Genomic DNA, 16,001 nt, shown 5'->3' with positions numbered 1-16,001 from the left:
AATCCACTGTACCCATCCTCCCAAAGACAAAAACCCTGGGCTTTTCTGCTCTGCCCCGGCCCCCCACCTCCGGAATATCTCACCACCATGGCATCCCAGGCAGTGCTAATTTGCCTATGTTGTGCCTCATGCTCTAAGGCTTTCCATATATTTGTGGTATCCTATTCCAACAGAGGTCAGCTAAATTCTGATCATCTACTCAACCCTGCAAGGGAAGAGCCCTCAAGTCAGTTAGAAAGCTGGGTCCTCTACCTCTAGGGAATGCCACCTTCCAAGGGACCTATAAAGTTAGCTCCTGAGTTATGTACTGCTCTGGTTGCACTAATCCTCTCTCTCTCAACAGCAGAGAGCATTCTGTTGCTAGGGAGTCAAGCAATGCTACTTCTGCTGAGAACAATCTTCCTGATCACTTAGTCAATTAGTATTTATTTAGCACTTACTCTGTGACATAAATTGAACTAAGCATTGGACCTATACATCTTAATACTTTTTTTTTTTCTCAGAAGGGAAAACCATTTGCTGTAATCTGAGAACTAATGCCTTTCTTTTGGAAACACAAAGTCTGAATAACTGACAGTACTAGGGAATGTCAAGGCCCAGGTTTTCTCGTCTACATCATGACTCTGCCCCAAGCCTCCGACACTCTTGCTTAGTCCTAAGGCTTCTCTATTTTATCCAAAAAATTGACGTTGTCTGAGAACCCCCTGCTCTTCTCTCCAGGAGCCTTAGTCCAAGAACTTAATATTACCTAGGATCTCTTTTTCAACATCCCAGAATTCCTGAGGCCTATAGTCTAATGCTCCTCCTAAACACCATGTTCAATCAAAAACAATTTTTGCAGACTTCAAGACACTATTGCAAGGTGTCCATCCACCCAATTTATCTATAATACCTGAAAGTTGGCATAGTGGACTGAGGCTTCCTTTAACGCATATTATTTCCATCTTAGTTATGTGCTACTATAGAGCACTGGACCTGAAGTCAGAAAAATTCCTCTTTGTGAATTCAAATCTAGCCTCAGACACTTACCCTGAATGACTCACTTAACCCTGTTTGCCTCAGTTTCCTCACCTGTTAAATGAGCTGGAGAAAGAAATGGCAAAGCACCCCACTATTTTTGCCAAGAAAACCCCAAATGGGGTCACAAAGAATCAGACATGACTGAAAATGACTGCACAATAACAAATACTACTTCAAAGGGTATGTTTACTTTAAAGATTGAGGTCCTTTGAGTTGTGGGCAAATTGGTAAGCTTCCAATCATACTTTCATTTAATATAGAAACCTTTTCCCTTAGCCAGTCATTCCTAGAACCATCATAAACTGCAGGGCCATAGAGAATCCTGAGAGGTTACTGGTCTGCATAGGAAAGGCATTGTGATCTGAACAGCCTTCACTGGGGTACACAATCCAGTACTGGCTTAGAGTTAGAACTGTGAGAAAGTTAGAAAATCTTCTTGGATAAAGCCTATGTGTTTAACCCAAATTCTGTATTATAATTGGCTATATTCTCTGGTAACCCCCATACCTCCTGTGAAAATGGGTGATGTTATTCATTCAACTAAATTCATCTGATTAAGTAGAAAAGGCACAATAGATGACCTGTCACATGACCTAAGTGTGGAAACCTGACCTTATCACTTGCTACTGTTATGTGACCTTGGGCTATACTCCATCCATTTCTATGGGTTTCTGTTTTCTCATCTGCAAATGAAAGAGTAGGACTAGGTGACCCTTTTTTGACATGAAATTGGTGGTCCTATGAAGTCAGATCAACAAGCATTTATTAAGCATTTTCTATATACTAAGCATTGTGCTTAGCCCTTGTCATCTGAAAGCAGAAACAAAATAATCTCATTCTCTCAAAGTTTATAATCTCCTGATTGTCATGGCAAGGAGAGATAAATGAACTTTCTGAACTCCATGGGAATATCTGTATGCTTTAATAAATGTTTAATGCCCAAGGACTGGTGCTAAAGCTTCTAATTTAAGGCGACCACAAATTAGATTTTAAACATCACAGTTTATCACAGAGATAAAAGAAAAAAAAAGTAATTGCATGGGGGTAGGGGTAGAAGAGAATTAACAACTGGGGGATTGGGAAGGATTTCATGGAAATGATATGTGAGGGAATCCTTAAAGGAACCCATGAGGCAAAAATGAGGAGGAAATTCATCCTAGGCATAGCTGACATCATAAAGTCACAGACATGGGAGATAAATTGTCATGTATGAAGAACAGCATATATATGAACATAGATGCAATGTAGGAGAGGGCATAAGTTAATGGAGGAACTAGGCTGTGGGAGTGACAGCAATATTGTTCAGTGAAGAACTGTGAATGCCTTAGCTATTCTCAGCAATACAATGATCCAAAACAATCCCGAAGGACTAATGATGAAGCATACTATCTGCTTCCAGAGAAAGAACTGATATTGATGGAACACAGCCTGAAGCAGGCTACGTTTCACTTTCTTTTGTTTTTTTTCTTTTATGTGAGTTTTCTAATGCAAAATGACCATGGCAATATTTTACATAATTTCACATGTATAACCTATATCTGATTGCTTATCACCTTAGAGAGGTGGGGTGGAGGGGGGGGAGGGAGGGAAGGAGGGCTAAAATTTTGGAATGTAAAACTTAAATAAAAACTTTCATTTAAAATAAATATTAAGCAGAGCTTTATTTTTCTGGAGGCAGTAGGAAGACAGTGAATTGTCTTGAGAAGGGGAGTGACATGGTCAGGCCTGTACTTTAAGGATATGCACTTTAAGAATGCCATCCAGTGCAGGAGGTCCCCCCCACCTCCCCCAGCTGCTAGTACCTTCCTCTCAAACCTTACCTCCTGTCTATTCTGTATGTAAACACATTTTATATTAAGCACATGACTTTCTCCAGTTATAATGTAAACTCCATAAGGATAGCAATTATTTAACTTCTATCATTATACCCTCAGCTCTTAGCATAGTGCCTGACACAGTTATGCTGTTTAATAAGTGTGTTTTGTTTGATTAACAGTCAAATGGAGGATATATTGGAGAAGGGAGACACTAGTGGCAGAAGACCTCTTAGAAGGTTATAGCAGTAGTCCATGCTCAAGGTAATAAGAGACTGAACTATAGTGCTGTCCAAGGAGACAGATGCAAGAGGTGTTGTAAAAGTGGAATTGACAAGATTTGGCAAGTGACCAAATGTGGGGCAGAAGGAGCAGTTAAGAATCAAGGATGTAAATATGGCTGGTAGGTTACAAAGGTGGGGGGATAGGATGACAGTTCCCTCCAGAAAGAAAGAGAAGTTCAGAATACAGCTGGATTTAGGAGAAAGATGATGTGGCTATGGTTGTCAGCTAGGGCTCATTGGTTGTCCATCTTGCAGGTGATGCCATTGTTTTCCCTGACCATGGGTTAAAACAGAACCAAATGAGTATAAAAGTAACCTGGGACCTAGCATGTCTGGACTTTTTTTTTTTCATTGAAAGGCAACTGCTGTGTAAGAGAAAAAAGCTAATTGGATAGAGTGCTGGACCCGGAGTCAGGGAGGCCTAAATCACCAGACTGTTGCTCTATGTATCTCTGAGGCAGAAGTAGATATGTTATCCCACAGATGAATTTAAGCCCCTTCTGGGAAAGGACAATCTTTTATTTTTGTCTCTAATACCTAGTGCCTTTCACTTAGGTACTTAATAAGTATCTGGTGAATTAGATTGAAGTGTACTGAGCTTGAACCAGATAATTGCATATATGTGTGCATGTGTATGTCTGTATGTATTTATGTATGTATGTGTGTGTTCATGTGTAGATAAATATATGTGTAGATATATACAGATATTATGCATATATTTCAATATGCAATCATTTTATATATATATATATAAATATATACACACACACATGTCTCTCTATATAATTATTGCCTTTCATTTTTCCTTCTTTCCTCTCAGAAATAGCAGACAAGATCTACAATCTCTTCAATGGCTATACCAGTGGAAAGGAACAACAGACTGCATATAACACCCTCTTGGATCTTGGCTCTCCCAGCCTCCACCGAGTCCTTTATCATTATAACCAACATTATGAGAGTTTTGGCGAGTTCACATGGAGATGTGAGGATGAATTAGGCCCCAGGTAACCGGCAAATTGTCTTGTCTGTTTTAAATCTCTTAGTCCCTTTCAAATTTAATGACCACAGCAAACTGTAGATAATCTAGTTATGAATTTTCACATGAACTTCCCTGTGTGAGCTTAGTTTCTCAGAAAAGCGAATCCTTGCTTTTAGGTTGCCCTGTCAACCTCAGTTCTGTTGAAAACATGATTTGATTAGTCCAGTATAAACCACACTCTCTAAGTTCCCAAAATACCTGTGCCCTGAACCTAGAGGATGTTTCTCTAACTATTCTTCTAGCTGAGTACTAAAAGATGCTTTAAGTGGTGGCATTTCAAATGGTGAAAACAGCTGAGCCCAAACACTTATTTCCTGAAAGGGATTTAGGAAGATTTCAACAGAAGATACATCAGATAGCCCTTCTTTGATGCCCTAAGGAAAACAAGGACTTCAGAGTGTCTGAAAACATATTGCATGAATTATAACATAGGATATAGAGTGCATATGTGTTCCTTATGTATTTGTTATATCCCTTTACCAGCACCCTGCAAGGCTGGGGTCTAGAGTCTAGAATTCTTCCTATTCAGTCCCTTGAAATTAACTTGAGTTCCATAGGAACTATAGCTTTGTTTTATCTTGTTTGCCTTCTAACCAAGATCAAACTGAGTATTGTAATGTCATCATTCATTGTATTCCAAAGGGACAAGGGTGTATAACATTCCTTTTTTTTCTTTTTTTTTTTTTTAAGGAAGATGGGAGGTTTTTGTTTTGTCTTCTTTTGTTTTATAAAAGTATACTTTTCTTCCTGAAATAAAATTATTTTCTCTTCTTGGTAGTCACTTGTCTTGAAAGTCATGTTCTAATATTTCTAGAAATGACCTCCCAGAAGTTCATTTCTCCTCATTCATGAAGATTGTTAACATTCTGACTGTCCTTAATGTCCTCATTTTGGGGGGGAAAATGCAGCAAACATGTTGGTTTTGTGACCTGAGACATTTCTTGGAAGAACAGGAATTTTTGCCTCTTCCAGAATGTAGGGAGACCAAGACTTAAAGAAAAATAAGAGATGACTATTGATAAAAGAAGACTGGATTGTTTGCTTAATTGCAGCCTCACTATGATCACTACATTAATTATTTTTAGAAAATAGTTAGCAGGGCAAAAGAACAAGCGCAAATACGAGTTCATCAATTTCCTTCTGTGGGGAAAAAATGGATATTTTCCCTTCTCTAGCACTTGAAAATGATGGAGAAACCCACCGTTCCAGGTCCTTCCCTCCCAATAAGTCATTGGTGATGAAGGGAAATATGTTAGCAGAGGTTAAAGAGGTCCACCAAAATCCTTTTTGATGACGAATTGGAAACTTGACATCCTCTTGGCCAGTCGGCTCAGCTAAACCGCAAAGGACAGTAGGTAAAGAAGAAATGGTTTGTGGGTGATCGTGTTTAGACAGCAGACAGACTGCTTGTTTGATTTTCCTCTGTCCTAACTTTGAAGTCTGAGAGGACTGTTACTGCTCCTTATATGATCCCACACCACTCTGTCAGCCTAGAAATTACTCTTACACCATGACACCTTTGTTCAAACATCATCTCTGTGGCTTCCTATCATAGTCTCCTTGGAATGCAGTGACATCACCTTTAGTGACATTGGTTGCCATGGGTGGGGGAGGGGACTGGGAAAAAACAATCACTTGTTCAGAGCTGGGGAAAATAATTTTTTTTTTCCTCTTTGGAGTGAACATTGAGTCATGCTGCCAAGGGAGCTGACCTCCAAATGAAAAATAAGAGGCACTTCTTTGCTACATGTAGAGATTTTCATCATTCTCTCAGAGAATGAGATTTTTCATCTTTTAAAGCACTCCCTAAATAGGTGAGATGGTCTTGAAGACTGCCATTTTTCAAGGTGACCAGGCAGAGGTCCATCTGGCACACTTCTGAGGTCTCTTAGTAAAGGAATCATGCAAGATATTCATTTGAAAAGACCTCAGAGTCCCTCTTGTTCAACCTCTTAGTAAATCACAAATCCCTCACAGAGCTTTACCAGAAAGTAGTATTCTAACAGAATCACATAAGTTCAGAAATGGAAGGGACCTCCCAGGGTATCTAGTCCAGCATGCACCCAAGAAGAATCCCCTCTATATCATATATGCAAAAAACCCATACATAATTGGCTCAGAGACTTGGGGAAGGGAACGGAAACTTCTGCTTCTTGAAGCAATTTATTAGATTTTTGGATAGTTCTAATTGTAAGTGAGTTTTTTCCTATAACAAATCTAAATGTATTTCTTCACAGTCTCCACTACTCAACCCTAGTTCTGTCCTGTAGAACCAAAAGGAACATATCAACCCACCTTCCACATGTATTCCCTTTAAATAGTTGAAGACACCTATTGTATTGTTGATCCCTGACCCCATTAACACCCCCTATACACACACACACACACACACACACACACACACGCAAACACGTCTTCTTCAGAGAAAACAAATTCCTTTAAACAATGCTCATACGCCATGGTTTCTAGCCTCTTGCTATCATTTTGACTTGACTCCAAGTGCTTCATATCGCCTCTTCAGCAGGCCTTCTATAGTGTGACCTTAAAAATGGATGTCATGCTTCAGCTGTGGTCTGACCAGTGCAGAGTACAGCAACACTGTCACATGCCTCAGTCTCGACACCATAGTTTTCTTAATGCCAGTTCTTGAATTCAACAAACATTAATGAAGTATCCCCTATGGCAAAAGCACAGAAAAAGAGGATTCCTTTTGGGAAAGAATAGGGAATGAACATGTCCAAGGCATTATGGACAGAATGAGTAAGAATCTATGGTGACAGGAGAGTGCAGCATGAAATAAGAAAGCAACTTGGAGTTTAGTTTGGGGAAACTTGAAAACTTGAAGGGAAGAAATATGAAAGATAGGTTGGAACCAACCTGTGGAGGGCACCAAGAGTGAGACTTGGACATTTATGCTTTATCATGTAAACAAAAGAGATCCACCAAATGTGGCCAAAAAGAGTCTGGACTCTTCTTGTCCTGTCTGCTACATTGCCCTGTGGCTCACATTAGACTTTCAGTTCTCATTACCTTCATACCTGCATTTTTTTCATATTAACTGCTTTCTAGTCATGTTTTCACTAGCCTGTGCTCGTACAGTGGATTTTTTTTTTAACCCAGAGGAAGAATTGTGTATGTTTATCTTCCTATTGAATTTAATCTTATTTTCCTTAGCTCATTAGCTCAGCCTGTCAAGGTCCTTTTGGCTCTTGATCCTCTCATCTAATCTGTTAGCTATTCTTCCTAGCTTTATTTCGTCACAGTTTTGATAATTATACCATAGGGGCACATAGGATGGTACAGTGGATGAGCCCCAAACCTGGAATCAAGAAGATCTGAGTTGAAATATTTTTTTAACATTTCCTACTCTGTAACCCCTGGCAATTCATTAAACCTTTGTCTGCCTCAGTTTCCTCATCTGTAAAATGGGGATAAACATATCATCTACCTCCCAGGGTTGTTGTGATGATAAAATGAGATAATAAATGTAAAGTGCCTATTACAACATCTGGAATTTAGTAAACACCATATAAATGTTAGCTATTCTTATTCATGTTCTTATTCTTACTATTGGACATTCCATCTAAGTCACTGACCAAAAATGCTTGACAGAAAAATGCTGAGGGCAGAGCCAAAGGAAAACTCCACTGGAGACTTTTATCTCTGTGAACATTAATCCATTAATTACAATCATGAGCTTAGACAGTTAACCAATCCTATACCCACCTAATTGTACTACCATCTTTTCAACTTACTTTCCTTCCTGTCCCAATGGCATTTAGAAGAGATTTCACCCAATGACTCGCTGTAATCCAACCCTGTCTATAACTTATTCCTGCTTTTAACCATATTTTTAAAATGACATTGACCAAATGATTTGTTCTTAATGCTAAACTCATAGAGATCATTTTTTTCTTAAGTGCTCAATAAAGTTCCTTTTGTAATCCATTACATAATTATTCCAAAAACTATAATCCCACCTATGTTTTGAAAAACCTGTCCTTCCATTCTGGTAAATTGCTATATCATTCATCGATTTTGAGTCCTTAAAGATCACTGAGAGTGGATCACTAATTACATTCATAAATTTTTTCATTGTCATACTGTGGAGTTTAACTAGATCTGGTGGCTTGAACTCATTCAGGTCTGCTCTGATATTTCAATTGCATTCCCCATTTATTGTACTATAATTCCTAGGATGAACCTTTCTTGGAACAAGGAAGGTACTAAAAAAATAAGGGGGTAGGAAACACTGCCTACATAGCTCTAACAAGTTAGATACCATAGAAAATAGAAGTTATAACATAGAAAAAGAATGGCAGTAAAGATACAGGGAAAAAAACCTGCACAGAGTGCAGTAAGGTAATGCAGAGATCTCAATGAAGGAAGCAAACTTGAGTAATTGATATCACTGAGTCTTGGTGAAATGGGTCGCTTTAATGGCATAAGACAACGTATTATTAAAGGGTGCATTATATTATTAAAAGGTGAAAGAACTGATGAAGATTGGGGGTGGGGTGGATAGTAATATTGTCTACCAAGAAGCAATATGCACAAGAAGTGGAGAGAATATTGGTGGAAATCAGAAGGAGAAGGAGAAATGGAAATGGAATGGTTGTGGGCCATACTAGAGACCACCTGGTCAGGAGGAGAAAATAGACAAGGCATCCAGAAAATATATCCATAGCATGGTTTAAGGGCAGACTTTCATTATCTGAATATCTGTTAGAGCTCTCTTTGTGAGAAAAAAAAGTAGAATAGCTAATAAATTCTTCACTAGCTTTAATGCTCCCTTTTCATTCTTTCAAAAGGCAGACATAGTGGCTGGGAGAACTGTAATTCTCAACACTATTCTGCCTACTGAGGAGATACCAGCTGTAAAAGAAATATAGGAAGCTTGGGAGCAGATTAAATGTTCTGTCTTAGAATGTGTAATATATTCTAACATAATCCAGCAGGTAAATTAGATTTGGAGAGAATAAATTTAAATTAGTTTAGAGAGAATCAGTAGGATTATGTGGGTTAAAATTCTACAAGGAAAATCACCTCCAGAGAGGTAAAAAGCTGTCAACACGTCAATTCTGCAGGCACAATACAAAACTATTCTAATAATGAAAAAAGGAGGAGATCTGTCTAAAAAAGACTGGTGTGGTTGTACAGAGAATTCCTAAATTAATTTAGTTTGAGAAAAAGACTAAAAGAATTGGAAGCAAGGTTAGGTATAATAGCTTAAATATGAAAGCATGATGCAACTTTGCCAAAATAGCATTCAGAGAGTTAAAATTTATAGTCAGTTAAGCCTGGGGAGGGAGGCTAAGATAACATAAATAATTTTGTTGAGCTAAGTTGAGACAAAAGTAAAAGATCAAAGATGGGAATGATATTAACAGATGATCTTGGGGCAGCTAGGTGGCACAGTGGATAAAGCACTGGCCCTGGATTCAGGAGGATCTGAGTTCAAATCTGGCCTGAGACACTGACACTTACTAGCTGTGTGACCCTAGGCAAGTCACTTAACCCTCATTGCCCAACCCCAAAAAACAGATGATCCAAGGAAATGCAGAATGATGAAAACCTTGTTTCTGTTGCTTTTATTTTGGGGGAGGGTATTTCCCTCCAAAGAAGAATGATTTGGGGACTGGAAAAGATGGAGCAGAAATAGTTTATAAAGCAGTTGAATGGGTGGCTTCAGGAGATTCCCATTTAATAGAGGTATTCAATCAAAGGCTAGAAGAGCCAATTGTTGAAGAAATTGTAGAGAGGGTTAGTGATCACATGTGGTAATGCTAAAAGACCTCAGACTTTCCGTTCAGCTCTCATCTTCTGTGATCCTTGTGTAGTGATCCTTCTCTCTGTCAATCTTCCTATCTATGCCAAACTGAGGTCCTATCTCTTCCTGAATCTTCCTTTTACTGTCAGCTTAACTTTGAAAAGTGCCAACCATTGCGGGGGGTGATCCTCTTGCTTTCTTACATTTCTGATCCTGACTCAATTTTGGGGGATTTGAGATCAAAGGACTTGCTATATTCTATTATGAATATCCATAAGGAATCAGCAGAAAAATTGAGAAAGATAAATGCATCCAAAGACTGTTTGAGCTTAGTCTAGTTTTATTGGACGGTAGGCAGGAAGTTTCCCCTACAGTCATCTTCCCTTAAGGAACTTTCAGTTATCATATGTTCCTTTACTTTTGAGGAAGGCTGAAAGAACATTACAATGAGGTCTATGGGGATATGATCCCCAACTTTGTTCTTCTCTCATAGGGGATGATGTCCCCACTACTAACATGCTTTCTCTTTAGACTCCAGAAAGACAGAATCTTAGCACCAGAAGGCAAAGAAATTTCTACCTATTTAAATCTGAAGTTTAATGGATTTAATGTAGTCTTCTAAGTAGCCCTCAGTTGTATGTAGAGGGAAGAAACATGACTCCCAAACACCACCCACCCTTGAAAGATTAATGAGGTGGTAGGTCCAGCTAGTTGTGTTTTAGAAAAGTTGAATATAAGTGTGAGCCAGTTAGATTGTTGTGCCTATAGTTATCCTCTACATTGAAATTACAGTTATAATTTACATCTATATCATTGAACCTAGGACAGCTTTACATCCAGCTCAGTGACTTTATCCACAGTTAAAAACTGCTGAAATGTGAGAATTTCTTTGGGGGGGGGGCAAATGAGAGTTAATGACTTGCCCAAGTCACACAGCTAGCAAAGTGTCAAGTGCCTGAGTCTGGATTTGAACTCAGGTCCTCCTGAGTTCACTGAGCCACCTAGCTGCCCCAAAATGCGAGAATTTCAATCATTCCAGATGCTTTGTTTGTTTTAATTTTTTTCTTCTGGATGACAGAGAACCATAACAATAAATTAAAATGCTTTTACTTGTTTGAATTTTTAATGTTCCTTCTGAATTGACTGATCATTCGATCCAAACCAATTTCAAGTTATGCACATAGTCCTGTGCTCTTACAGATTGAGACTCATTATTTTTGCCATTGCAATCAGTTACTAATTGTTTCTTTCCTATGTGTTTTCTCTGTGTGTGTGCCTTCATTCACGTTACTTCTCGTTCATTCTTTTACTTTTTACTTTACTCCCTTTTTCCATTGCATCTTATGCCAATCTCCATTCCTACATCTCCACTCTCTTCACTTGTCTTTTATTCATTTTCTCCACTTTTTCTATCCTCTTGCTCTTCATCTTGTGTTTTGTCTTCTTGTCTCCTTAAACTGGCTCACCAATCTATCATATTCATGTCTCCCCACAGGAAAGCTGGACTCATCCTCTCCCAACTTGGAGACCTCAGCAACTGGTGCAACGGCCTTCTCCAGGAGCCCAAGATAAGCCTACAGCGCACTTCGCTCAAGTACTTGGCCTGCCGCTATCGGGAGATCAAGCCTTATGGATTGGAGTGGTCAGAGCTTAGCCGAGACCTCAAGAAAACCTGTGAGGAGCAGACACTCAGTGTCCTGTACAATGATTATGGAGATAACAAAGAGAAATAGAAATGCAAGGTTCCTGCAGGGGGGCCACCAAGACTGAGCAGGAGGGAGAAAGGGCTTTTGCATTGGTTTGTTGATTAAACTTTTTTTCCCCCAATGGACTCCTGAAACCTCCAAAGGCATAATAATGTAAACAGGGAGACACATTCACTCCTCTCCACAGGACTTCTTTGGTATGAAATTCTTCTTCAGCATGACCTTGCCAGCCTGAGGTTTCATACAATGCCCTTTTCCTTTGAGGGATTTCTTTAGGATTTTTTTATTGTTGTCGTTAATTTGTTTCACTCACTTTTCTAAGAGTTCTGTCAAACTGCTCCATGCTCCAGATGAAAAAGCTTTCTTTTCTCCCTCTGTCTGATCCCCACGCTCCTCACTGTGTCTCCTTCCTGTCCCACGTGGTGAGGGATATACTCAGAGGAAGAGCTGAGAGTTCAGGCCATTAGACTTACCAAGCATATGCAGACTGTAGTGTGGTATAGGAGTGTAAACTATGGCTAAGGATGGGTTTGAATTCACCCATTACAGAGCTCCTGATTTTCACAAAGGTGTCAATGGGGTAAGTGTGGAGTAAATAATGTCTACCTCCTCCATCCCCCATTCAATTCCTTGCTAAACAGATTGTAAGTGAGATATTCCTATAGAATTGGGGCTGAGGGGAGAACCCAAAAGAAACCTCCTCTGGAGAGAGACTTCTGTCCATCTCTCCTATTTTCTCTTTATTTCCTCTGCCTCATTGCTACATTAGGAACTTTAGGGTATCTCTTTCAAGGTGAGATTTACCATCATTTTCATGTATCATAATATAGAAGGGGACCTCCAGAACTTTCTAGAACTTCTGGCCATTTTTTTTTTCCATCCAGGAAGGACTAAATGTAAATTCCCCAGGGCAGGTAGATCTTTTCCCAGTTCTTTGGTAAGGAGGAAGTGGATTCCTCACCTCCTCCCCTTCAGATAGATATTCTGCTCTGTGGAATTGGGCCTTCCCCATTGGGAAATAAAAGTTGGGGCAAACAAATGTGCCTCTCTTGGTTCCTGCAACATTACTTCCATTTTGGGCCAGAGAGAAATCAGTTTTGTTCTGGCATTTTGTCCATAGAAGGCCACATTACCAGGTTCTCCTTAGTTTCCTCACCATGCCCACCCCTACCTATAGACACTGCGTTTACTTGATAATCATCATAGAATGGATTAATTTCCTTCATGTCAGTGTTTTAGCTTGAAAAATGCTTGTCAATAAAACCTCCTAGCTCTTTTTTCCCTATGAATCTTGCTAAATTATTCAGTTAATCTTGCAAATCTTTTCTCTTGATGGACATTCAGGGGGTGAGGGCTCCAGTGAAGGTGTCCCCGCCCCCACCACTCTGAGTTGGAGCCAGGCAGCACAGAGAGTTTGTCTAGGCAAGCATGGTGGAAGCTCAAGGCCTTCCTATTTGACACTGCACCCTACAAGAATAGGTATTATTGTGAATTTTCACCCAGTGTCCCACTAGGATATTTAGCCAGTTGTCTTCCTCAGATGCCAGCCCAAATGTTGAAGCCTGCTTGAGCCTTCACTGCCTTCAGCCTTGTGCTTCTTGCTTGGAAGGACACAGGGAAGGTGGGGAAAGAGAGTTAGAAGTTGGGTGAGGTCAGGCACTGAGTAAGCTAGACTTTGACTTTTGTGAGAGCAGTTGAGGAGATGTGTTCACTCACCCTCTAAACTTGAAATTTAGGTGAATCTAGAAATCTGTTCCCCATAGGATGATGCTCAGGGGATTGCCTCAGCTTCCAGAGAGGTCAGTCCAAGACTGGGTATTGCTTTCCTGAGGGACCTTGACTGATGAAAGAGCCAGAGTGCATCATTAGACCCCTGATACTCCATCACTCATGAATGTCTCTCCTTGCTCAGGGGGCACCAGTTCTATAGCTTGTCCTATAGTTTCACTTATATGTCTGTAAATTGAACTTGACCTGGCCCCTTCTTCCTAAGAGTGAAGCCCGTAAGTAAGGAGCAGTTTGAATCTTGGGTTCAAAGAAAGTAATGAGGTCAGCAGGTCTGTTTTCTAAAGGCCAAACTTCCAGCTCTACATGATAAGCAGAGCTGGCTCATACTTTTCATCTTCTAGTGGACCTACTTGAGGGATTTCTGGGGATCTGTTTACCATAGCCAACAGAGGACTCTGTTCATTAGCACTTCCCCTATGTCAGTACACAACCTAAGGTGAAATGTTGAGGTTTTTACAAGACCTTTCTATTACCCTGCTCTCTCAACAGAGATTTCTCACTGACAAGAGTGATTTAGTATTTAGTAATTAATTAATAAAGACCAAGTGGGTAGAGATTGGGGTGGGGAGGGGGAATTGCCTTTGGTGCTCCTTACTGCCTTTGCCTCCTTTTCCTCTGGAAAAGTGTTAGAATTATAATACCAATATCTTCCCACCCTTGTGGTAAGAGTGCTGATGGATCTTGGAGAAGAGTGAAGTATACCGTCATCTTGGAGTCTTGCCCCTTTCTCAGCTGTTGCCTCTGATGTATTGCCTTCCTCTCTCTTTCTTACTTTCTTCTTTCCCTTTTGTTCATATTCCTTATCCCTTTGACTGTTTTCCTTCTCTTCTATCTTCTTTCTTTATCCTCTTTTACTCTCTATTTGCTGCCTAGCTCATTCTACCTTAAAAACCCTTCTTTTTATTCTCACAATCCTCTTCCCTTCCCTGAATTTCTATAGAATTTACTTCCTCTATTTTCCTCTCTTCCATCTCTCTACTTTCTCTTTACCTTGGTCTTGGTCCCATACTAGCACCATTGACCCTCAGGGTATAAAAGAGGACCCTGTAAGAACAGGGGCATCCTTAGGACAGATGAGCAATGTTGTAGGAATTATAGTTCTATCATCACTAGCTGGCATGCAATGAAGTTGCCCCAAGGATTCCCTATAGTTAGAAGTTGATAGTGGTACCTTTTCAGTATTAAGCCTCCCATTTTCCAGACTGCCAAACTAATCAGTCCTTAGGTACTTTCTTTCCTTTCTTCTCCCTCCCCCTCTCCTCTCCTCTCCTCTCCTCTCCTCTCCTCTCCTCTCCTCTCCTCCCTTTCCCTCTCCTTTTCTCACTCTCCTTGACTCTCTCTCCCCTTCCCTCCCCTCTCCTGTCCCTTCCCCCCATCCTTCTTTTCTGTCCCCTCCCCCTCCCACTTCCCTTACACTGAGGGAGATGTTCTCATGCAGCCAAACTTCTTCTGCAGTTCCCCCTTGAACATACATGCATCAGTCTCTAATAGCACCACAGCCTTAACTCACCTTTCAGTTCTTTTTCTTTGGAGATTGGTCCATTCATTATTTTGGTTAATGATTGAAGACAACCACCCTACTTCTTGCTATTCAGATGATCTATTAAGAACCTAGTGTGAGAAAAATCCTTACTGCTGTAGATGGGATGAAAGAACACCATGTGACCAACTTCAGGTATTACAGTAATTATTAAAAAAAATATTGTACAATTGTTTTTAAAAATATGAAAAGTTAACTAAATATTAAACAAAGATGTTAGTATTCAGTTGATTGTTTGATCTCTGTGTCTATTTCTAGATAATCTGAAAACAAGATAATTCTTTGGTTTTTCTTCTTACTTTTTATTTTTGTTGGAAGAAGTTTGGTGGGGAGGGTGGGGACCAGTTCAATGATTATATCTGTGCAGGAAACTGCCAATTAGGAAACTTCCTCACTAATTTGAATTGCACTTGCCCTGAAAAATTTATCATCTTAAGAATTGCATTGGGGCACTGAGAGTTTAAAAGACTTTCCCTGGGTCTTACAACCAGGAAGTATAAGAATGGGGCTTGAATTTGGGCTTCCTGATTCCAAGCTCCAGTTCTCCATCTACAACCCAGAAAACAAGAACTTTTTCTCTTCTTTTACCTTATGTTCTGTAGGTCGTTCTTCCCCCTTGAAAATGACCACCAAATTGTCTATGGCCAGGCATGGGAAAGAAGTCAGGTGATAATGAATTTCTACACTCATATGGTGGCGGCAGAAGTGTGTTTATTTGTTCTACACCCCACCAAGCAAAACTTGAGGAGAAGGGACTTCCTATAGTCCCTGGTCCCAGAATACCAAACCCTGGCTAAGGAAGAGAGGGCAGAGTTCTGTTAGGTCCATTAAAAGCCCATTGTCTCATTCAAAGAATTTCTGGAGGGATGCCAATGAAAGTACTCTGCTTAACTCTCTCACATAATGGAGCACAATCAGTCTTCCATAAAATCTGATGGGGGTAAACTCAGGTAAGTCACTTAGAATTTTTCAAATGAACATCTCCACTAAAGTCCTATTTGGATGTCAACATTCACTTCAGCAATCATTTATAATCGTTG

At 39.9% G+C, this 16,001-nt stretch overlaps 1 protein-coding gene across 2 annotated transcripts in view; it reads left to right on the top strand.

Moving 5' to 3' along the window:
* Positions 1–15,192, top strand: part of ASTN1 (astrotactin 1) — a 469,489-nt gene extending 454,297 nt beyond the window's left edge. For both annotated transcript variants that reach the window (XM_043964036.1, XM_043964035.1), the window contains exons 22-23: positions 3,939–4,122; positions 11,423–15,192. In XM_043964036.1, coding sequence (XP_043819971.1) covers positions 3,939–4,122; positions 11,423–11,660 — 422 coding nt within the window. In that variant the 3' untranslated portion in view covers positions 11,661–15,192. The remainder of the gene's footprint in view (positions 1–3,938; positions 4,123–11,422) is intronic.
* The last annotated feature ends 809 nt before the right edge of the window (positions 15,193–16,001 follow it).

This window comes from Dromiciops gliroides, chromosome 4 (assembly GCF_019393635.1).
Source record: "Dromiciops gliroides isolate mDroGli1 chromosome 4, mDroGli1.pri, whole genome shotgun sequence".
NCBI classification, from domain to species: Eukaryota; Metazoa; Chordata; class Mammalia; order Microbiotheria; family Microbiotheriidae; genus Dromiciops; species Dromiciops gliroides.
The sequence above is the reverse complement of the archived record's forward strand: the minus strand, read 5'-3'. Positions and strand labels throughout refer to the sequence as shown.